The following is a 22793-nucleotide window of genomic DNA, read 5'->3' as shown; positions in this document are numbered from 1 at the left end:
TTCCGATTAGATATTAAATGAATGAAATCCCTCCTCCCCCTTTTATTTTCTTTTCTCTGTTTGAATCTTTGCTCTTAGGAGTTTGCAGCTGTAAAACTGAAGTGGACTGTTATGGTTCCTTAAAAAAACAAACCTGCGACTCCAAACAGCACTGGCTGAAACTTTTAGTGAGGAATGACACAACTGTCACTTTGTGAATGCAAAAGGGCAACAACTTGTTGGAAAATCTGATGGTGTCCTTTTGCATGTTGCAAGTAGAAAACTTCAAAGCAGCCCCCAGTGAGGCAGCTTTTGAACTTTTTCCTTTTATCTGCTGACTTTTAGAACTCTGTCTTGGTTACGAAACAGTTAAAAATTTATGTGGGATTTCCAAAAGGAAAATCAGCTGGACAACAATAGGTTGCTTATAGCCAGAGTCTGTAAAATGCAATTTATCTGGATGCTAAAATTGGAAGTCTGGGATCTCAAAAAAAAAAAAAAAAAAAACCTTCCAGCATATGGGAGTGGGGATTAAAAAAACCCAAACCTGCAGAATATGAGATGTCTTCCCCCCCCCCACAATCCAATAGGCTTTCTTTCTTTCTTTTTCTTTCTTCCCCCCCCCCCCCTCCATTCCCTATGCTGAAAATGCCAGTGCCCCTTGAAGCAGGTGCTGGGACTGCAAGCTGGGAGAGGACAGAGAGCAGAGCAGCTGTCCCAGCGGGTCCTGGTGACCCATGCAAAGTGTGGTGAGGAGCTATTGCAACCATCTTGCTGGGAGGGATGGGCAAATGGCAGCCAGCATTTCCCAAATAGTGCAAATATCAACTGAGAGAGGAAGGGCTTAAAAACAGCCCCCACGCCCAGCCCAGACCTGGATTAGATTGTTCTCCCAGCTGTGGGCAAAGGGTTTGCTGTCTCTCTGCAAAGAGCGTTCATCCAGTTGGTGTCCAACCTTATGGCAGTTGACCTGGATGCACGGTGGCCATCAGTCTTGCTTGACTGCTGAGAAATCTCTTGGCACATCCATGGAGACAAAGGGGGGAGAAGTTGCCTTGCATCTGTCTCCTGATGACTCTTGCAGTGCTATGAGTAATGGGTCCCCAGGGCTGTCTAGCATTAGGGTAGTGCCTTTGAGGGCAGTCATGCCTGTGAGTGTGCATACACAAGGTGTCCTCTCCGTCAACATCAGGAAAAACTGTTGGCCATTCCTGGGTGGGCTCACCAGCTCCCTTCAATGGGAACCCATCAACACCAGGAACGATGGCATTGCTGGCCATTCCTGGGTGAGCTTACCATCTCCCATCAATGGTAATCCCTGCGCTATGGGTGGCTACAACTGGGAGCTGAGATGTGAGCTGTTGTTGCTGCAGCAGCACTTTGATCTCGGGGTGGTGGAAACAGCAAAGATGCCAATTACTGAGGGGAGTGTACAACCATCAAAAGTATCTCAAAGATGTCGATGCCTCCACTATCCTGGAGGTTGCTGGGATGCTCCTGGAGGATGACCTGGTTACATCAGGACTCTGAGCCTCTCCCCAGGTGCTGGCTTCCCTTTGTTTTTGCCTGGAGTGACTGCTGGTTTCCTCTGGCTTCGTTTCCTGGTGTGACTCCATGCTTGGCTTCTCCCTACTCGTTGAAGAGCTCTTTAGCTCAAGGAGCCTGGAGCTGTTGTCCTTGGGTCCCCATTGCCCTGGGACCCAGTGGATCCACTGCTCTGTAATGAAACCAGTTGAGCACTGAGCCAGCAGTGCTCAGCTTCTTCCTGCCTTGGCACGAAGCCCATCACCTCCTTCCTTCCTTCTCCCTTGGGCTGGGAGAGTCCTTCCTAGGGATGCTATGTGTCCAGCAGCCTACAGAATACAGTCTGATCCTTGCTCCAAGTCGTGGCAGTGGGCGGAAGCCACCTGTTTCCCTCATCATCTGCAGCAGCAAATGGCTCAAACAAGAACCACAGGGGCTAATGCTAGACCACAGGATGTCTTAAAAATCACCTTAACAAACCATTTCCCCTTGCAGAGGGAGTGCATTTCCATCCACATCGGGCAGGCTGGCGTGCAGATGGGCAATGCCTGTTGGGAGCTGTATTGCCTTGAGCATGGGATCCAGGCAGATGGGACCATTCCTGGCTCCAAGCTGGTGAAACCTGTGGAGCCGCAGTCTGAGCAAGTGGATTCTTCTTTTGAGACCTTCTTCTGTGAGACAGCGTCTGGGAAGCATGTGCCTCGGGCAGTGTTCATAGACTTGGAGCCCACTGTCATTGGTAATAATGGGTCGAGTGGGCATTGTGGCACCATAAAATGTGAATCTTGGGCAGGGATTGCATTTCCAAATGGACCGGGAAGTAACAAACCCATTACTCCTCATATGCTGACTTGTCTTCACCTGGAATAAGTTGCCCAGAGATCTGATGGGTGCCTTGTCATTCAAGATCAGGCCGGTGCAGGTTATGAGCAACCTGATCTAGCTGTAGATGTCCCTGTTCATTGCAGGGGAGTTGCATTAGATGGCCTTTAGTGGTCTCCCCCAGCTCAAACAATTGTATGAATCTCTCTTTTTAAGAGACCTGCATCTTAATTCTCAGCGGATATAGAGAGGTGTGGGTTTGTCAATCTCGTAGCTGTGGGCTGAATTGCACTATCCTATGACTTATTTGGCACATCTGGTTTTAAGACTGCCTCTGAAGCTTCTTTGAGCAGATGGGTGTTCTAAATTTCATGCTTCTGTACATTTTGCTACAGCAGCATTTCTGCTTCCCTTTCATCCCCAGCTCTGTTAGTGATCTCAGAGGGTTTGATTCAATTTGGTATTTTGATTTAATTCAGAATACCTTCCTAGACAAATTCTTATTTCTCTAGAACCTGGTGGAAATGACCTGGTGGAAATTGCATCCACTTTAGATTGCACACCCAACCTGCCTCTGCCTTCTAGGCTTCTCCTGTAGGTGAATGTGTCTGCTCTTATCTTAACATTTAAGATGTGACTCATTATTTTATTTAATGGAAGGAATGTAGACTTTGTTTTGGTTCCACTTAATTTTAGGCACCCAATCAAGGCACTAAATTGGGAACCAAGTCAGTGAGCCAACAGAATATGAAATGTATCCAGCATTTTGACTGAGTGGGTCTAAATAACCTCTGGGGGTGTCTCACAACCTCATTGACTGAATGGAGCCTGGAGAAATTACTCCTAATGCCTGTCTCCATTAGATGCCTGAAGCTGGGAGGGATGGATCTGGCATGACTGTGTTTTGTTGTACCACACTGATGTCCAGAACCTGTAACTGTGCTGCTCTCCATGACTGCTTCTCCCTATAGATGAGATCCGAACTGGCACCTATCACGGACTCTTCCACCCAGAGCAGCTCATCAGTGGCAAGGAGGATGCTGCCAACAACTATGCCCGTGGCCACTACACCATTGGGAAGGAGATTATAGACACTGTCCTCAGCAGAATTCGCAAAATGGTAAGAGGAGAAGAGCCTTTCTCTTAAAACAGCACATCATGATCAATGCTGTTTAGCCTTTGGAGTAATAGACTTAAAGGGCTTTTTTTCTTCTGAGCTCAAGAGTTGCTGATGGCTGGATTAGGTTACCATAGTGGTCTTTCCAAACTTAATGATTCTATGGTCTTGTGAGCAAGATTCAATAAAGTGAGGGGCCATCTGATCATGTATGCCTACAATTAACACTGCACGTTATACGTGTATTGGGGGCTGGAATGAGAAAACATTAGGTGTAAGAGAGAAAAGAGAAGGACTCCTGACCAGAGGGATTGTAAGATTGCAGAGATTAATTCCAAATGGACTGGATTAATTCCAAATGGTAGCCAGGCTGGGAAGACCTAACTCCATGTTTGATAAATGTGAAGCAAGTTTCTAACACTGCACTTGGATGCTAAAATGTTTTTAAGATCTCTTCTAGGGGTCCAGGACACACAGGCTACTTCCTTTTTCCTCTCAGATGCTTAGATGTACATCGAGCATTGATGTACAATTGAGTAACTTGGTCAGTTACCATTTGATAATGTGGATATTCTGCATCTACTTAAAGATGTAGAGCAGGTTGTAGCAGAATTAAAAATATGAGTTAATTCACTCTAGGGATTGAAAGTGCTCTAGATGGAACTTGGTTTTCATAGAATCATTAAAGTTGGAAAAGATTACTAAGATCATCTAGTCCAATCATTGAGCCATCACAACCATGAGCGACAAACCACGTCCCTCAGTGTGATATACACCCTCTTCCTGAAAACCAACAGGTGTGGTGACTCCACCACTTCCCTGGACAACCTGTTCCCCTTCCTGATCACTCTTACTGAAAAGAATTTTTTCCTAATGTCTAACAAGAACCTCCCTCGGCAAAACTTAAGGCCATTGCCTACATTTACTGTTGTTTTGCTAATTATCTTCTGGTGAGAAGATGCTCCAGGTAGAATTTATTCCTGTGTTACTTGGAATAATCCTTAAGAGAGAGGTAAATATGCATTGTTCCACTGTAGGCTGACCAGTGCAGCGGCCTCCAGGGGTTCCTGGTCTTCCACAGCTTTGGGGGAGGCACAGGCTCGGGGTTCACCTCCCTCCTCATGGAGCGGCTCTCTGTAGAGTACAGCAAGAAGTCCAAGCTGGAGTTCTCTGTGTACCCGGCACCACAGGTCTCCACGGCAGTGGTGGAGCCCTACAACTCCATCCTCACCACTCACACCACCCTGGAGCACTCGGACTGCTCCTTCATGGTGGACAACGAGGCCATCTATGACATCTGCAACCGCAACCTGGACATCGAGCGGCCCACCTACACCAACCTCAACAGGCTCATTGGGCAGATCGTCTCCTCCGTTACCGCCTCTTTGAGATTTAACGGTGCCTTGAACGTTGACCTGATTGAATTCCAGACCAACCTGGTGCCCTACCCACGGATACACTTCCCCCTCACCACCTATGCACCCATCATCTCGGCAGAGAAAGCCTACCACGAGCAGCTGTCGGTGCCAGAGATCACCAACGCTTGCTTTGAGTTCTCCAACCAGATGGTGAAATGTGACCCACGGCGTGGCAAGTACATGGCGTGCTGCCTGCTGTACCGCGGTGACGTGGTGCCCAAGGACGTGAACGCGGCCATTGCGGCCATCAAAACCCGCCGCTCCATCCAGTTTGTGGACTGGTGCCCCACCGGCTTCAAGGTGGGCATCAACTATCAGCCTCCAACGGTGGTGCCTGGTGGGGACCTGGCCAAGGTGCAGCGGGCTGTGTGCATGCTGAGCAACACCACGGCCATCGCCGAGGCCTGGGCGCGCCTGGACCACAAGTTTGACCTGATGTATGCCAAGCGAGCCTTTGTGCACTGGTACGTGGGTGAAGGCATGGAGGAGGGCGAGTTCTCAGAGGCCAGGGAGGACCTGGCTGCCCTGGAGAAGGATTACGAGGAGGTTGGAAGGGACTCAGCAGATGGAGAAGAAGATGAGGCTGATGAGGATGAGTACTAACAAACTTCTGTCTGTTCTTCTTGAAGTCTAACCTCAGATGAAATATAAACTCTCTGTCATCAGGCTAAACTGGTCTTGAGTGCCTGGAGGTGCCAAAGGATTGTCCTGAACCTCAGTGCTACTGTTTGACATATTATGCCTTTTTTGCTTGCGTAGTCTATGTGCTCATAGTGCACTTCTGTAGCATGGGTGTCTTGAGCTTTATCACACTGCTGTTTATCAATGAGTGAAGCTGAATAGGTGCCTGGCTCAGTGTTGGGGATGCGTCCTGCCTGGGCAGAGGACCCTGCTTGCTAGCCCAGGGAAACATTGCAAGCTGCCTGCTTTGGTTGACATGGCAAACTCTTGCTCTGGCTTTTACTGCAAAAAAGCACCTTTTAATTAAAATGTACCAGTACACTTCTATGCAACTGTCCTTTGTATTTGAATAAAGATGTTCTATCACTCTGAGTTTTCTGGATTTAATGGATACTTTGTATGGAGAAGTCATTAGTGTGGGGATGTTTTCTTTAGGGAAATGGCCAATGGTCTGAGTACTTTGAATATTACTGATTGTAGTTATTGCTATGGGAAGTGTCCTATGTCCTGCAGAGCTTGCCTGGTTGAAGCTGGATGCTGCTTTTATCATCTTAGAGAAAGTGTATGTCTGGGAGAAGGCACAAAAACTCCAATTGGACCACTGTCCAGTGGTGCCCATGTAAAGGGCACCATTCTGGTGGGGTTTTGCTACATTCCCATCTCTGGTGCAGCTTGCTGGGAACCTGAACAAGTCCTCCTTGGGGCTATGGTGTCACTTGGGCATTCCATTAGCCTGTTGGTGTGAGCATGAAACCAACCTCATATGGCTGAGGTCAGAGTTTGCCCTGGGACTTCAGGTTCTGGTGACTCAGGAGAAAAGGCAATGAAGCGTCCCGTTGATAAGACATGAAGAAAGAGTGTTTATAAACATCTGAGAGGTGAGAATGGCTTTCTCCATGCTGAACTGTGTTTCTAAGTGCCCTGTTCATGGTGGGCTAGTCAGTACCATTGGACTGAAGCTTCTGTACTCAAATCACCATTGTGAGATTTACCAAGCTAAAGAAGTTACTAGGACTGTTGGAAATGATGGTCCTCATGGGGACATGGATGAGTTGAGGGTTGAACTGGGTGATCTTAGTGATCTTTTCCAACCTTAATGGTTCTATGAAGCAACCAGATCCTACCACATCTAAGTTGGCTTCTGGTCCATCTCCAGCTCTTGTGTGGCAACAGATCCACAAAGCTGGTCAATCCAATGAACTCTATGCTCACAGGTAAACGTGTTGAGGTTTCCAAACTTGGTCTCAAGGGCTGCCACCTTTTCCTAATGGCTCCACTGTCTATAAGCAGCAGGGTTTGAATCTGCTGGTTAAATTCCCCCCCCAAAAAAAACTCAACAAAACCAATGACATTGGTGTGGACTTGGTTGAAGATCCCTCCTGCTCGGAGCAATGGCTGAACAGCAATGGCAAACAGCAGAAAAAGGCTGTTAATGAAGTCAACTATTGGGCACATCCACCAGCATGGCCCTGCTCCAGCCATCCCATGAACACATTGAGGGAGGGAAGGATTTTCCTTGCAGGGGTAACAGTACTGTGACTTTTGGGGAAGTAGTGTCCTTTGTTGATGATTGTAGGAGGCACTCTGTCCCCTCCACAAGCAGTGTATCCTACAGACTCTCTTCCAAGAGCAATGCACTTTGTTGTGCAGTGTCTCTTTTATTTTCCCTATTTGTGTACTGAGATAGCAGAGCTGGTCATAAAATAAAAAATAAGAGTCCTTTGGAATGCAATACACTGAGCCCTCAGGTCTGGGATTACCAGTACGTGGCTCCAGCCCATTTGTTAACTAATAAGGATAGATAGTGGAGTTGGGGGCCAGGTTTGTTCCTCAGTGTCCTACAGCAGAGAGTACATAGAGCTCCACCAACTCCTCCCTCGACTGACAGCCAGACTTCTCCTCCATCCCTGGTGCAGGGAAGAGCCATACACCAGTTCTTTGCAGCCATGGCACTGCCAACCCAAGCAGCTTTGCTCCCCCAGGCTGAGGGCAGCTAGAGGTGAGACAGCCCCTAGGAGCTCCTTTACTTGTTGACCTTGGGACACTGCCATTCCTTTGAGCCCAGCTGTGTAATGGCAAGCTGAGGCAGGTTTTAATAAGAACTCTCCCCATCATCTCAGGTTGTTTAAGCTTTCCTCCAGTGCAACCCAGAGCCAGCTCTGTCAGCCCTTCAATTACAGCCTGACTACAGATCCAGCTTCCCCACTGCATCGCAGCCAGTTCTTTTTCTCAAATCACTTACTGGGAGGAGACTCCCAGTGGTGTCATAATCTGCTCCAGACCAGAGATCAAGTTAAAAATCAATTTTTCCAACTAATTAGGTGCTTGCAGAGATTCTTGTGTAGTGCAAGGTGGGCAACTCTCACCCAGCTTCTTGATTTAATGCCTGGAATGAGCTAGACACAGGTCAAACACCCCCAGAGATGTCTGACAGACAGCAGAGTATTTCAATTCTCATCTCCAGACTCCAATTAGACTTCCAGGCAAGCCCAGCCCTGGCAGCCAGACATGGATTGCTTTAACAGGGCTCTGCATGATGGTGGGGGACTAGAGAAACCTGATCCCAGCCCCTGCTGCGCCTCAGAGGGGAGAGCAGCCTGGAGCAGCAGAGCCAGCTGCATTTTGCAACAGGGAGAAAGCAGAGCCCAAGTGGGGTCACCAGCTCAAGGTGCATTTTAGCAGGGCACTTGGCAAATCCATCCCAGCACTTACAAGTGCAAAAACCTCATGGGTAGGGCTGCAGAAGCAAAGGCACCAGAGCGCACCCCCACCCCAACAATGAGCAAAATTCAGTGGTACTTCAATAAGAGAGTTCTTTTTTTTGCTGGTCACCATTTATTCAAGCAAATTCATGCATAACAAAGAGTTGTTTTTGGCTAATCTGTGGAGTTCCCCAGTCACAATGCCTTAAATCCAGCCCCTAACTCCCTTCCAGCTCCTATAGGACAAAGGAAAAAAAGCTATTCACAACCCAAGCTGCCTTCCCATAGGTGGAGTTATTCCTCAAACTCTCCCCCATCTGCTGAATCCCTTCCAACCTCCTCGTAATCCTTCTCCAGGGCAGCCAGGTCCTCCCTGGCCTCTGAGAACTCGCCCTCCTCCATGCCTTCACCCACGTACCAATGCACAAAGGCTCGCTTGGCATACATCAGGTCAAACTTGTGGTCCAGGCGCGCCCAGGCCTCGGCGATGGCCGTGGTGTTGCTCAGCATGCACACAGCCCGCTGCACCTTGGCCAGGTCCCCACCAGGCACCACCGTTGGAGGCTGATAGTTGATGCCCACCTTGAAGCCGGTGGGGCACCAGTCCACAAACTGGATGGAGCGGCGGGTTTTGATGGCCGCAATGGCCGCGTTCACATCCTTGGGCACCACGTCACCGCGGTACAGCAGGCAGCACGCCATGTACTTGCCACGCCGTGGGTCACATTTCACCATCTGGTTGGAGAACTCAAAGCAAGCGTTGGTGATCTCTGGCACCGACAGCTGCTCGTGGTAGGCTTTCTCTGCCGAGATGATGGGTGCATAGGTGGTGAGGGGGAAGTGTATCCGTGGGTAGGGCACCAGGTTGGTCTGGAATTCAATCAGGTCAACGTTCAAGGCACCGTTAAATCTCAAAGAGGCGGTAACGGAGGAGACGATCTGCCCAATGAGCCTGTTGAGGTTGGTGTAGGTGGGCCGCTCGATGTCCAGGTTGCGGTTGCAGATGTCATAGATGGCCTCGTTGTCCACCATGAAGGAGCAGTCCGAGTGCTCCAGGGTGGTGTGAGTGGTGAGGATGGAGTTGTAGGGCTCCACCACTGCCGTGGAGACCTGTGGTGCCGGGTACACAGAGAACTCCAGCTTGGACTTCTTGCTGTACTCTACAGAGAGCCGCTCCATGAGGAGGGAGGTGAACCCTGAGCCTGTGCCTCTCCCAAAGCTGTGGAAGACCAGGAACCCCTGGAGGCTGCTGCACTGGTCAGCCTGTAGCACCAGAAAGTGCCAGGACAATCAAGTTACTGGGGCATCCTCAGACTTAAGCTAGAAGTAGTGCATTCAACCATGAAATTTGTGGCCCTAAGTTTCACTTCTGCTTTTACCCACCTTCTACTTCTAATAGTGAAAATGTTAAATACAATAAATTGTCTTTTTTTTCTTTTTTTTAGTAGAGAGAGGAGCCTGGCCATGGCATTGTAGGGCAGGTAGAGGTTCATAACATCAGCAGTCAATAGGACCAGCAGAAATTTGAAGGTCACTATGAGGTTCTACCCAAATCAAGTATGCTTCAGAGTTACCACAGCACTTCTGAAGTTCTGCAGCAGGAAGACTGCACAGGGAAGGAGAGGCATAAAGAGAAAACACCAGCCAGAAGGTGACCTGTGACATTGGTAGGAATGAGTTCTTGGTGGATCTTCTGCCCCTTGTTTCCCAAGAAGGGCAACACACACCAGTGTGCATCTCATCACGTCACTCCAGGTCACAGTGGAAGGGTCAGTCTGATAAAGATCCATCCACACCATCACCTCTTGATGGTCAGGGCAACAGCAACCACTGTTTAGTGCAGAGGACTTCCCTGTAGTGTTATTACCATTTTACGAGCTCTATCAACAACTGAGTCTATGATCTCCTTCCCAATGGTGTAGCGGCCCTGAGCGTAGTTGTTGGCAGCAGCATCTTTGCCACTGATGAGTTGCTCTGGGTGGAAGAGCGTGCGGTAGGTCCCGGTCCTGATCTCATCTGGAAGAAATTGAGATATCATGATTGCCACTAGCATTGTCTGCCACATTACTTGCTCTAGTTTAGATGCGGTTCCATGCTGAAACTAGTAACCTCACTAGGAGTTTAGGTGGCCAACACCACTCTTCAGGTCAGCAGGAGTCACCCCAACAAGAGGTTTGGGGGACCTTCAACAACTTACCAATGACAGCAACAAACATTGCTCTAGGCACATGCTTCCCTGAGCCTGTCTCATTGAAGAAAGTCCCAAAGGAAGAGTCTGTTTGCCCTGAGGATGCCACGGAGGAGGTGATGCCATCTGACTGAATCCCATGCTCCAGGCAATACAGTTCCCAACAGGAATTGCCCATCTGGACACCAGCCTGGCCAATGTGGATGGAAATGCACTCCCTCTGCATTGGGATGGCAGAGGGAAGAAAGTTATGAGTATGCACTAAAGAAGTCTAAAGAAGCCATTTCTTTTTATATTTGTGGGGCATACAGCCCACAACCTACATAAAGAGGAACCTTATCCCAGCTTAATGGCAGCCAGAAGACTTTCTCCATAGCAGGCACTAAAGAAATACTGATCTAGCAGGAGCTATGCATTCACCCTTCAGGGTGCTGTTGGAGTCTCTCACTAAGACAGATGCCTAGTGGTAGGTCCTCCTGCATCTCAGCACTGTCATTATATTGCACAATGATTCTGTTCCCAGGAACAGGCCACAGAGCTGATAATCTACAGCAATACTGTTGTCAAGTCAAACTGCTCATGATTTTTCTTTTCTCTGCTGTGGGGCAGAAGGCAAGGTGCCACCACAGCCTCCCCGTATGCTCTCACAGCCCAACTGATCTTGGGCAGTAGTACTTAGACACCCCTCCACTGCACAGATAAGTTAAGTTTGGAAAAGATCTCTTGATGAAGAAGTTGATGGGAGAGGTCCCTTTCACTGTTAGGACCCAGTTATTGACTTGCAGAACAGTTTCTCAACCTAATTTAGATTAAGTGTAGGATAAACCTTCTGGAGATAGCTAGAATGGATCCAAGGAAGGATGAGTAAGGACTGATAGCTCATCTCTCTACAAGAGTCATCCCATGAAGCAACTGCTCATAGCTTGAGCTATAGGAGAAGGGCTCATGCATAGGATGTAGCTAAGGTGCTGAACTCTTTGACAGAGGAAACTTCTGGGAGGAATGCGACGAAAACACCCAACACAACAAGCACCAAGCTTTCAGTTACAAGAAGACTAGAGATACCCAAAGAGTATTAATAGAGAAAAGTCTTGTCTTCAGCCAAGAAGGCCCTGAGCTACAATATATTTAAGATAGATATGATAGGAAAGTTCATACCCATCTTAAATATCTTGATCTACAGCTTCCCTAAAGTTTGGTTTGCCTTTACTACCTGCTTTGAGTTATGGCCTGGGTAGGATTTGTGGCTGGAGAACCAGCATAGCTGTAACACCCACTGCAGGGCCAACACATGGATGCAGGAACTGTCTCCTCAAGGAGAGACCTTCACCCACCCCACCCCACTCCTGATCTGTCCCAGCCCTACAGCAGCACCAGAGAGACATCCATCTTCATCTTAATATCACCACCAACACAGCCTCCAAGTTATCCTCATAATAAAGTGGAGGAAGGTATGAAAACATCAGCAGGCAAGTCTTCCCAGGGCTAAGGGCTCATCACAGGAAACCTCTTTCCAAGGCTTCCACATTCTTCATACCCCACAGCTACTTTCCTTCAATGAAACCCCAAAGTCAAGGGGGAAGCACCTTCCCCCAGCAAGAAGGAAGACACCCCAGCTCCTACCCCCTGCACAGCTGTTGAAAAACAAACTCAAGCACCACAACTACTCACCGTGACTCCAAACCACCAAGGCTCCTCAACAAAAATCACAGCACCTAACTTGGAACTTGAGGACTCTTCTATAGGGAGGTAGAGCCAGGCTTGCACTTAGAGGGCTCCCTCTTGACTCCTTCCCCCTCCTCTTGCACCTGTAGGCGAAGTGTTCAGGTGTTTCTTTTCAGGAAGCGAATGTGGGGCAATGATGTACTCTGTAGGACTTGCACCTGCAGACTTGGAGATTCTTTGGTCTTTTAAATTTTCATTGCTGGTAGGAAATAGGACTGTTATGTGCCTCAGTTTCCCTCCTTTAAAATATGGATAAGAAATATGGTATATCAAAAATTGATCAGAGATGCTAAGGCTATTGTGGAACTGATGGATGTCCTGGAGGACCTGAAACAGCTGTGGGGAGAGGTGATGATACAGTATAACACCAGGATTGAGAAGCACCAATGAGACCATCACACTGCAAATGGAAAATGCTTTTATTTTCTATACAGCATACACCAAAGCAAGAAACTCATTGACTTGGGACGTTCCAGAGGCTAGTAACACAAGTTTTAAAATGTGAAGTACACCAAGGTGTGGGGACTGACCCTATGAAGGCTACTAAACCTTATTGTATGGTCCCCCGAACATAGTTTGGTCAACCCAACTGTGGGGTTACCTACTGTAGGGAATCTGCTTTAGCAGGGGGTTGAACTCAGTGATCTTTAGAGGTCCCTTCTAAACCCTGTAGTACTGTGATTTTGTGAGCCCCCATCTCACCACCCTTTCTGGGTGCACCCCTGGGTGGTGGGGCCTGTGAAGGGGGAGAGCAGAAAATGAGGTGTGATGGGGAGGCTAAGCAGCTCTGTGTCTCCCAAAAAACTCTGTTTTTCCTCAAAGAGTGGCCAGGATGTGGCACTGGCAGCAAGGGAAGAGGACAGGTTCTTGAAGTTGTAGGTACTTGGTAAGAGTGAGGGAGTTTCTCATCCTCAAGAGAGAGGGGTTGACTTTTGCACCTGATGTGCTCCATGTCCATGTCACCAGATGTGATGCAGGGGATCCATGTGGGCTGCTGGGGTTGGCTCTGTCCCTGGTCACAGCCCCTCCTGGCCCAGCTCAAAATAGCACAGGACATCCCAGTGGCAGGATAGGACATAGAGGAGTGGAACAGAACAACTCATGTGTGGGATGGCGCATTGCAAGTGCAGGGTAGGGCATACAAAGAGGAGGAGAGGTCAACCTGGAACAAAATGGGACATCTCAAAGGTAGAATAGGACATCTCAGAACAAGATGAGACATCTCAGGGGCAGGGAAGGAAACGCCGGTGGTGGCTTCTGATGTATCACTATAGAAGGTCCCTATGCCCCTGGTGTTCTGTGTTTCTGGTGCTTTATCTTCTGGATATATGGGATACATGGGATACACCTTTTGTGGTCACAACTGGAAATCAGCTTGTTTTTTTCCCCAGCCAAGACCTCATAGATATGAACACGGGCACCTTCCCATACAGCAGGAGGGTATTTTTGGCCAGATACTCGATGCTCATTACATTATACTGCCTGAATTCCTTCCTCAGCCAGATGGGCATGGGGTTCCGGGAAGGGATTCAGGACCTACTGTCCTTGGGGAATTGCCAAAATCCCTGCAACATCTCTGGTTTGCATTTGTATGATAAAGGAGCATTGGCATGTGGAGGAGGAGAAGGAGGGTGAGGGGGGTCCTGGAGGCCAGGGGATGCCTGGGGGAAAGGATTATGTAGAGGCTGAAAGGGAGCCGACAGTAAAAACAGAAGGATATGATGGTCAGAGTAGACCCACACTTGACTGCACAGCAAAGTGCAATCAATACCTTTTGAATGCAATACCTGAAATTGTGTTCCATCCCTGCACAAAGTGTGGCAGGAAAGACTGAATCCTCACCCAGCTTTTAGGAAACTGCTGTCTGAAAGTCAGTGCTGTCCTTCCTAAGCCTTGGCTCCAGTTGCTGCCAGAACCAGGTGGTGGCTGATGGAGATTTCAGCGCTCCTATTTCTATCCCACTTCCTTGGGAAATCCGGCTCCTCTGACCTTCGCCTGTCTCTTGGCCCCTCTGACCAGCCTCCAGCCTCGCTTGGCAGAGGCTGAGAAGGAGGATTAATTTTGGAAAGATTTGTCCAAACCGGTGCTGGCTGTGGGTGAGTCCCCCACAGGGATGCAGCTGAAGAGGGAGGATCTCTGCTTTCCCCATCACTTGCCGTCAGCTGCTATCTGCTGTCCCTGGCTCAGCTTTGAGCTTGTAGTCATGGTCTGGTGCTGGCATACACGTGTAGACACCCGTAGACAACCCTATGCTTTGGAAAGACAGTCTGGACAGCTTTGGGACATCTCTGGCCAAATCTACAAAGGGACAAGAGCATATCTGACCTTGCTTTGTCCAGCGAGATGTGTGTGAGCGTCTCTCGATTTTCCAGCTGTAAAATGGGCACAACCACTGTGTAGCACTGAACAGCTCAATATACTTGTGGGGGATGGACATGTAGGTTGCTGGGCTGTAAAATGCATAAAGCTATGTAGATTTTTATGTAAAAATCCATATAGACTAATGCTATAGAATAAGCTCACCGGTCCATCCTCAGCTCCAGGGTGCAGGCAGGAGGGGGTCACTGCACAGAGATGCTGTGGGCACGTTGGTGTGTTTTCTGTTGGAAATGTGTGTTAGGAGGAGAAGATGCTGGAGGATTGGTATATTTATTTGATTTTTGCTTTTTGATCAACTTCCAGTTCTAAGGCCCTGGGCTGGGGGTCAGCTAGGAGCCTTGGCTGCCCAACCGTGGTCTCTCTGGGCATGAATTCAGCTGTCTTGCCTCCAGCTGTGTCCTGCAAATGGCTTGTGGATCTATCTGCCAACCCTTCAACCAAAGACCTGTCCTCCGTAATATCCCACCTGGTGTTCCCTGTAGCTATGACATGAATGGGATTGGTGGGAACTGTTTTGCTGCTCTTGATAAATTTCTTCTGGAGGAAGAGGGCCAAATTTCTCTCCATCTCCCAGTTTCCTCTCCACGTGCTGGGATGGAGGTCAGGAGAGGGTTTCATCTTGGAACTGGGCTGTGAGGTGAAGAGAGAAGGGGATTGAGAGGAAGGGATATACAGCCCAAAGTAAAGCGGGTGCTTGATGATCTCTGGCTTGATGGAGAGTGGGTGAAGGGAATCAGGGTGAGCAGGGATGGTTTGGCCAGGAATATATCTTGAAAATGAAGCACCTGGATCTGCATGGATGGTGGGGATGTGGATGGGGGTAGACTGGACAACACAGACAGCCCTGCAGGTGGGTCTGGTGTGGCTGGTTAGTGATCCATGACTCTTGGGGTCCAAACTCACCTTAAGCTGTGAGAGAGAGGCAAAGCCATGCTGCATTCTGTGGTTGCTTATAAATGATCATTTGGATGAAAGGTGATGGTTTCTTGGATGAAGGTTTTGGCAGGGAAAAGAGTAGTTGCAAAATAACCTGAAATCTAGCATTCCCAGTAGGAGAAATTGTGAAATCTCTCTGGAGATCATAGTCGGAGAATCATTTGAGTTGGAAGGGACCCTTAAATGTCATCTAGTCCAATTCCCCGGCAATGAATAGGGACATCTACAGCTGGATCAGGTTGCTCAGAATCCTCTCTAGCCTGACCTTGAATGTCTGCAGGTATGGGGCATGATCCTCTTACCAATCAAGGTTTTCCCTTCCCAATATAGTTGTGACTGTGTATGGGACAATCGTGTTTGGAGACTTGAGTGAGAGCGTGACCAGGGCTGTTGTAGGAAAGGGAGCTTTTACAAAGGCTATGGACCTGAATGAGCAGCTGCTGGAGGTGATGGGAGAGCCAAGCATTGGAAACTCAACAGATTGTAGCTTTAATAGGGACCTTTCCAAAACAGCATGTCCCCCTGCCCTGCTGAGGACACCACCCTCTTCCCCACACATGGAAATGTCCAGGAGAAGGAATAGGGGAGACTGGGAAGGAAAGGAGGAGGAAGAAGAGATATGAAAGTTAGGTAGCTCTATGGGTCAAAAATATACAACACTGATATCGTACACGGCTGTCAGTCCTCTCCAACCAGCAGGTTGGGGCCAGGTGTTGGCCCCGTGTGGCCATCCCTGCTCCAAGTCAACCCCTGCCCCGCGAGCATCACTTCCGCCGCCCAATTTGGGCCATGAGGTGTGCATTGGCAGCAGCCTTGGCCCGCAAGTTTTTGGCTTTGGCGATGTTGAAGAGGATATTCATGATGTTGGTGGGGACGTCGAGGGACAGGGTGACCTTGGTGCGGCGGTCGCTTTTGGCATGGTTTTGGTAGGTCTTCCCCTTCACCTGCGCCTGGGAGGTGTATTTGTAATGGCCTTCCCCTGGGAATGTCCTTTTCCCTCTCTCTTCCTCTGCCTCCTCCTCCTCCTCGGATGTTTCCTCTGCTGGATGGTAGTCATAGCCACGCTTGTCCAAGACGGTGTTTTCCTCTGGGAGGCTCTTCTGGGCCTCGGTGATGGCCGCGTTGAGGCAGCTGAAAATGGAGGCAGCGTTGTAGAGGCGGAAGGCCCTGCTGGTTTCTGTGGCACAGAGGAGGGCGAGGAGGAGCAACAGCTTGGCGTGGGGCATGATGGTGGCCTGCCCAGTGGAGAGAGCGAGAGGAGGGCAGAGATGGGTGTCAGCTTCCCAGCAGGCATGGGGCAGACTACCACCATCCCTTCATCATCTCCTGTCCCAGACTCATGCGTTCAACTCCCAGATCCCAAAATCATAGAATCATTTGGGTTGGAAGGGATCTTTAAGATCGCCTAGTTCCAACCCCCTTGCTATAGGCAAGGACACTTTCCACTAGACCAGGTTGCTCAGAACCCCATCCAGCCTGGATTCACCTGGGTTCACCTCCCATGTTTCACAGTCTTGACTTCACCTCCCAGATCCCAAAGACTTGTGTTCACCTCCTGTGTCCCACAGTCCTGAGTTCATCTCCCTCATCCCACTCTCCTGGGTTCGCCTCCTACTTTCCAAGATCTTGGGTTCACCTCCCACATCTTGAAGTCCTGTGTTCACCTCCCACACCCCAAAGCCTTGGATTTGCCTCCCATATCCTACACTCTTGGGTTCACCTCTCATATCCCAAAGTCCAGAACTCACCTCCTAAATCTCGAAGTCATGGGTTCATCTCCCATGTAAAAAAATCATGAGTTAATCTAACAAGTCACCCCCAAGGTCCCATCTAACATTTAGGGCAAGTGGGAATGAATTACTTTAGAACATCTTCCTCTAAAGTTCAACCTCCAAACTCCGGGTTTGGAGGTACTGGGTAGGATGGCCAAGGTGTTTTGCAAAATTGAAGCCTCTGCGGAAGATTTGGCCTTCTCGTTGTTGACATCATGACACAGTAACATCACTCACTACTTGAAATACGATCATTTTAATGTCCCAAAATCTTGGTTAAAAAAACTTGAAAATTTTTGAGATAACCTCAATACTGCAAAACCTTCCCATCTTCAAGTCCATATGTGCCCCCATCTGCCCAGCTAAAGGTCTACAAAGAATTTCCAGGCGGGGATTCTTTCACCTTATCGACAACGGTACAACCGGCCCCCCAGCCAGCCCCGATGTCACCCTGACCCTGAAAGCACCTGGAGGTGGACTGCCATTCCCAATCTTCTGGCCCCATCTTGTGGCAAGAGCATCTCATGGCAAGCTCTGGCCAGCAGGACAAGTCAGTCACAAGGATGCAACAGCATCTCTTGGGGTCTTCTGGGTGAGTGGGTGTCCTCCAAAATTCAACCAGCCCCCTTATCTCATGAACTGTCATCACGAATCTGCTCTTCAGTCAATCTGTGAAATTGGAGTCATTTTAACTGTCCTTTGCTGTCCCTTGGGAGAAGCAGATCAGGGCAGGTTCATCCCCTTAACTCTGCCCTTTGCTGTCCCTTGAGAGGAGCAGATCAGGGCAGGTTCATCCCCTTAACTCTGCCCTTTCTTTCCCTGGCAGAGGGAGATCAGGGCAGGTTTATATCTTAAATCTGCCTTTTCGCTGTCCCTTGTGGAAGGGATTAAGTGTGGATTTATCCCCTTTATCCAGAGAAAAGAAGGGTGTGAAGCAGCTGTGTTATGACCCAGGTAGCATTATCAAAACTGCTACTGCAGGACGGTGAGCAAAACCCTTCCCAGGCACACAACCCCCACATGAATGTGATTTGAGACCCAAAGTTCTTCTTCCTTCAGCCCCAAATCAGACATTGAGATCCTGGGGTTCAGGTTTTGCTTACAAATCCTATCAAGGCGAGCATCTGTTCTTCCACCCCAAAGCAGATGTCTTTTTTGCCCCAGATGATGTGGCCATCCCAGCAAACTCCTAGCAGAACGGAGGGGCTCAGGGCATGAATTTGGAAACTGCCATCCTTCCTCTACCCTTTCCTGCTACCTTACACATCCCCAGGCTGCTATTGGAATGGCAGGAATAGCTCTGAAAATGCTCACAGAGACAGTGAGGCTGCTGGCAGTGAACTGCACTGATATGAGAAGCTGCTGCTGAGCATCTCCCTGTCCTCTTCACCTCTCCCTGGTATTTCTCAGCTGTTTGAAATGGGCGGTTTGGCTCCCCAGCTGGAAAAAAACCTCTCTGGGGACCTTGGCTGAGCAAAGAGAAAGGCAGGACAGAAATCAAAGTGAAGCAGTAAGGAAATGAAGCATCCTGACAAGCAAATCTGATTTCTAGCTTGTTATTATTAATTATTATTTTTGCGTGGGGGCTTTTCTCCCCTGCCAGAAAGTTTCGTTCTGTTTTGTTTTTAATAACTGGAAATGGGTCATCCCTTCCTAAGATCAGGAAGAAGAAGAAAAATTGCAGCAAATCTGAGAAAGTCGGAGTGAAATCTGCTGCTGCCGGAGGGTGACCCATGAGTGGGAATTGCAGGGACCCCGTGAGCAGTTTCCAGGCGTTATTATGGGATGGTGCCCATCGATGGACAACTCTACCTCTTGGATTTAAAAGAGAAAAGTGAATCACTGCAGCACGGCAGCTCCGGCAGAGTGGGGACAGAGCTGTATCATCCACAGCAGAGGTATAGCATAAATCTGTTTTTTTTTTTTCCCAGCAGAAATGTAAGTCTGGAATAAAATAATACTGCAAATGAGACTTGCAGACTTTTAAACTCTTTCTGTCTGATGTTGCCTCCACTTCCCCAGTGAACCTCTCCTCGGAATGCTGATTCCCAGGGCTCCAAACCCATGCTGACCTGGTGAGGATAAGGCTATGCCCTCGTCTCTCCATCCCTTTACCCACAGCAATGATTTATATTCCCACTTTCTGATTTCCCAACATTTCCATACCCTTTTCCTGCCTGATCTCCCTCCAAAAATTGCTACAATAACCCCAAATCTATTTATTCTGGAGAGAGTCTTACTACTTTTCCCTATCCCATTTTTATTTTCTCTTGCAGAAAGACGTGGAACCTGATCTCCCGAGCACTGAAATATTTCAAGTTTGTGCAAACGAAGCTGGTTAATAAATGAAATCCAGGCACTCACCTGGCAGTCCTCGGTGCTGGGATGGGAAGGGGCTGCTGCGTGCGGCTCTCACTCCGAGCAGAGAGACATCAGCGCCTTCCCCTCAACTTCTGCACCCTCTCTTTTCTTTTATTGTTATTAAGAGGGCTGTGATATTTTTTCTCTCTATGGAAACGCTTTTCCCCTCCCTCGTGTATATATAAAAATGAGCGATCACGGGGTTTGAGTCGTAACTCCAGACGTGGAGCCTTCGTTTGGGCATGATTGCATTAAAATGAAATCAGAAGGAGCTGGCGACGTCACGGGGCTGCAGTGCCTCTCCCCATTCAGAAAGTAAAAAAATAAAAAAGGGGGGGGGAGAAAAAGACCTCTGAACCCGACAAGCAGGTGACGCTCACCCAAAAACAGGGCTGTCGTCAGTGCTGGGGCTTTGCAGGGTCACACAGACACATTTCTTCCACTCTTCTTGCACTCAGTGCAAGGATATTTTAAATGCAAAGAATTGCTGTGGCCCCTGAGGATGCCCATTTAGGTTTTCAGCAGCGTTATCCCAGTCATTTATTTTCAAAGTGTGGAGCTGGTGCATCTTCTTGGCTGGGTTTTGCCCACAAGCCCTGTCCACAGTCCCTCAGACTCCTTAAACACACTGAGATCCAGCAGAACGAATTCAGATTGCTCCAAGGCTGCAACCAAGAAGAAAACCTCAGTCCATTGCCCCAGGACTCCTGGTGTAGTCAGTCTGTAGTCCCAGCACTGCTCTAATCCTGGTGTAGTCTTGGTGCTAAAGAGAGAGTGAGATTGGAGGTCTTCCCCAAGTTCTTTACTATGAAAGTGGTGAGGTGCTGGAAAAGGCTGCCCAGAGAGGCTGTGGATGCCCTGACCATCCCTGGAGGTGTTCAAGGTCAGGTTGGATGGGCCCTGGGCAGCCTGGTCTGGTATTAAATGTGGAGTTTGGTGGCCCTGCCTGTGGTGGAGGGTTGGAGCTTCACGATCCTTGAGGTCCCTTCCAACCGGGCCATTCTGTGATTCCTGTTGGAAATGAGGACTGTTCCATGTGGTGCTGGTATGATAGACCTCAAAAAGTCATGTTTCTGGGAAAGGATTCCTCCAAAACTCGCCACAGATTGGATGGGCTGCAGGCTCCTGAATGGCTTCAAAGCCCGTTATCATTAATTGTCATTGTCTGGGAAAAGAACAAATCCTACTGAACTTGGGGAAAGCCCTCTGAGTCCCCTGCCAAAAGTCTTGTCTTCCACAAATGACTCTGAGTGCGCTCTGAGTGAGGATGGGGAGATGCTCTCACCCCTGGACCACACGCCTGCAGTGGTCACAGGTGCTCCTTGGAGAAATAAAGCTGTGAATCTTCTTGGATGAAGATCTTTGGGCTTTTCACCAGGCCCTTGAAGTTTCCCTTGAAGCTGAAATGTAACAACTGTCAACAGCAAGAGCTCCCCATTGCCTTCTGTCCCAGGTTGAGCATTTTCCCCTTAACTGCCTCCAGCTGTTGGCTGAGACACGTTGGCACCCACTGCTGCAGCAATCCATTCCTCTTTTCATCCTAGGCTTCTAACTTCCCATTTCCATTTCCCCTCCATCACTAAGACCTGGAAGACAGTTTTGTTATCCAAATCCTTGGAGACAGTGGTTGTCACCGGAAACCATCCTGCCTGCAGATGCTAGTGCAAGGACCTGAGTGAAAAACTCCATTGGAGGGACTCCTTCCTAGCAAAGAGAAAGGGAAACCACCACCTGGCTCATGATTCTCACTCTTCAGAAAACATTTCCAACCAAATTTGTTGCAGAGGGATGAACTTCCTCTAAGGACTGCAGGATCTCTGAGCTATTGAAATCCTTCGTCTCATCCTTTGTGAAAAGTGATGGATGAGAGCTATTTCCAACTCATCCCTCATGGTGGAGCTCCATTAAAAATGATTTCCCTTTACTCTCATTGCAGACGTGGGAGTGCTGAATCTTGGCAACCTTTGGCTTCCTTGGGTTGTGTCCTCAACCTTGGTGAGGTGAGGAGGGCTGGGTCAGCCCCATTACCTGATGTATTATTTATCACTGGGGGACTGGTCCAACTCCTAAGTTTCGTGCCTAGAGTGAGTGGCGAGGGCTTGGCTAGGATTTATATCCTTGTGCTTCCTTGGAGACATGTTTGGCATCTTCTTGAATCCCTGAGGACTGTACATACCAGCAGTGGTCCTTGCAAAAAGCTCAAGAGACCCTTGGATCCTGTTGGGCTCAGACCACTGACAACTCCACGTGCTTCAAAGTGGGTTAGGGGTGATCCACCCACTTTCTTCCCCTGATTTTTTGGGGCTGAGGTTGGAAGAAGGGGGTTGAACTTGCAAATCTGTGTGGGATGGGGACTCTTAGTGTCAAGTTGGATGATGAGTGCTTCATGAATGGTGTGTAGGTCCCTCTGTTCCCCTGCCTATCAGAAGGAGATGTCACCATCCCATGTCTCACTACAGCAGAGGGGAACCACTGAAAATCTCTTGGGGGGGCATTTTGCATTTAACAGTCTGGAGATCAATGGAGGAACTCCTTCTTCTAGTGTGAGGTGTGGGTCTGGCATCCCATGGGCCCAAAGGTGGGGAAGAACTGCTATCCCCAAAATCAAAGCCTGTTGCACCTCTCTGACACAAGGACCTCATGGCTCTGATCTTCTCCAGGAGTTTCAGACCTTCAGGTCAAGATGGAAACCCTGCCATTGCCAGAACTTTGTAAGCTGGGGCACATGGGGAAGGGGTTATAGGATAGGGAGCAGTATGATGTTAAATTAGATTACCTGACCCATCTTAAAGCTCACTTTCATCCAGAGGTGGTGGGGCCTTAAATTCATTTCAGTGCATCACTAAAGTGAATTAAACTGTATGCAATTGCAGCTGCTTTCACAACAGTGATCGGTGCTCCACCTTTTCAATTGGTCTGTCCTTTGTGATGGGGTGCATGTCCTTCCACACTAATGTTTTCTTGGGGCTGGATGTGTGATGAGAACATATCAGCATGCAGTTTTTATCCATTGCAATCACTTCAGGTTGTGCTCATGGGTTGTGCCCATGCTCCAAATTGTTAGGCATGTGGTGATCAGCTCTTCTTGGTTGGTGGCAATGGGGACATGGTGGAAAGGCTGCCTCCATGCCAGGAGGTCTTGTAGGACCCCGAGGAGGTGTTTGGCAGTACCATCTCTCACTTGAGCTC

At 48.8% G+C, this 22793-nt stretch overlaps 3 protein-coding genes across 3 annotated transcripts; 1 reads left to right on the top strand and 2 right to left on the bottom strand.

The window, feature by feature from the left end:
* Positions 1-1995: 1995 nt before the first annotated feature.
* Positions 1996-5463, top strand: LOC306957819 (tubulin alpha-1D chain-like; the record flags this gene model as incomplete). Its single annotated transcript, XM_079549144.1, has 3 exons — positions 1996-2242; positions 3297-3445; positions 4480-5463. Exons 1-3 carry the CDS (start codon positions 2041-2043, stop codon positions 5461-5463), a joined length of 1335 nt encoding a protein of 444 aa, XP_079405270.1. The 5' UTR covers positions 1996-2040.
* A 3074-nt stretch (positions 5464-8537) lies between these two features.
* LOC306957818 (tubulin alpha-1D chain-like) lies at positions 8538-10657 on the bottom strand (the record flags this gene model as incomplete). Its single annotated transcript, XM_079549143.1, has 3 exons — positions 8538-9506; positions 10111-10259; positions 10441-10657. The coding sequence occupies 3 exons, from the start codon at positions 10655-10657 to the stop codon at positions 8538-8540; spliced, it is 1335 nt and encodes a 444-aa protein (XP_079405269.1).
* A 5578-nt stretch (positions 10658-16235) lies between these two features.
* UCN3 (urocortin 3) lies at positions 16236-16697 on the bottom strand (the record flags this gene model as incomplete). The annotated part of the gene is made up of 1 exon (XM_079533768.1): positions 16236-16697. The coding sequence occupies one exon, from the start codon at positions 16695-16697 to the stop codon at positions 16236-16238; it is 462 nt and encodes a 153-aa protein (XP_079389894.1).
* Between the last annotated feature and the right edge of the window lie 6096 nt (positions 16698-22793).

The sequence above is a fragment of the Tetrao urogallus genome, assembly GCF_951394365.1.
Source record: "Tetrao urogallus genome assembly, chromosome: 1".
In the NCBI taxonomy this organism is placed as follows: Eukaryota; Metazoa; Chordata; class Aves; order Galliformes; family Phasianidae; genus Tetrao; species Tetrao urogallus.
Note: the sequence above shows the minus strand (reverse complement) of the source record. Positions and strands in the feature narration are given on the sequence as shown.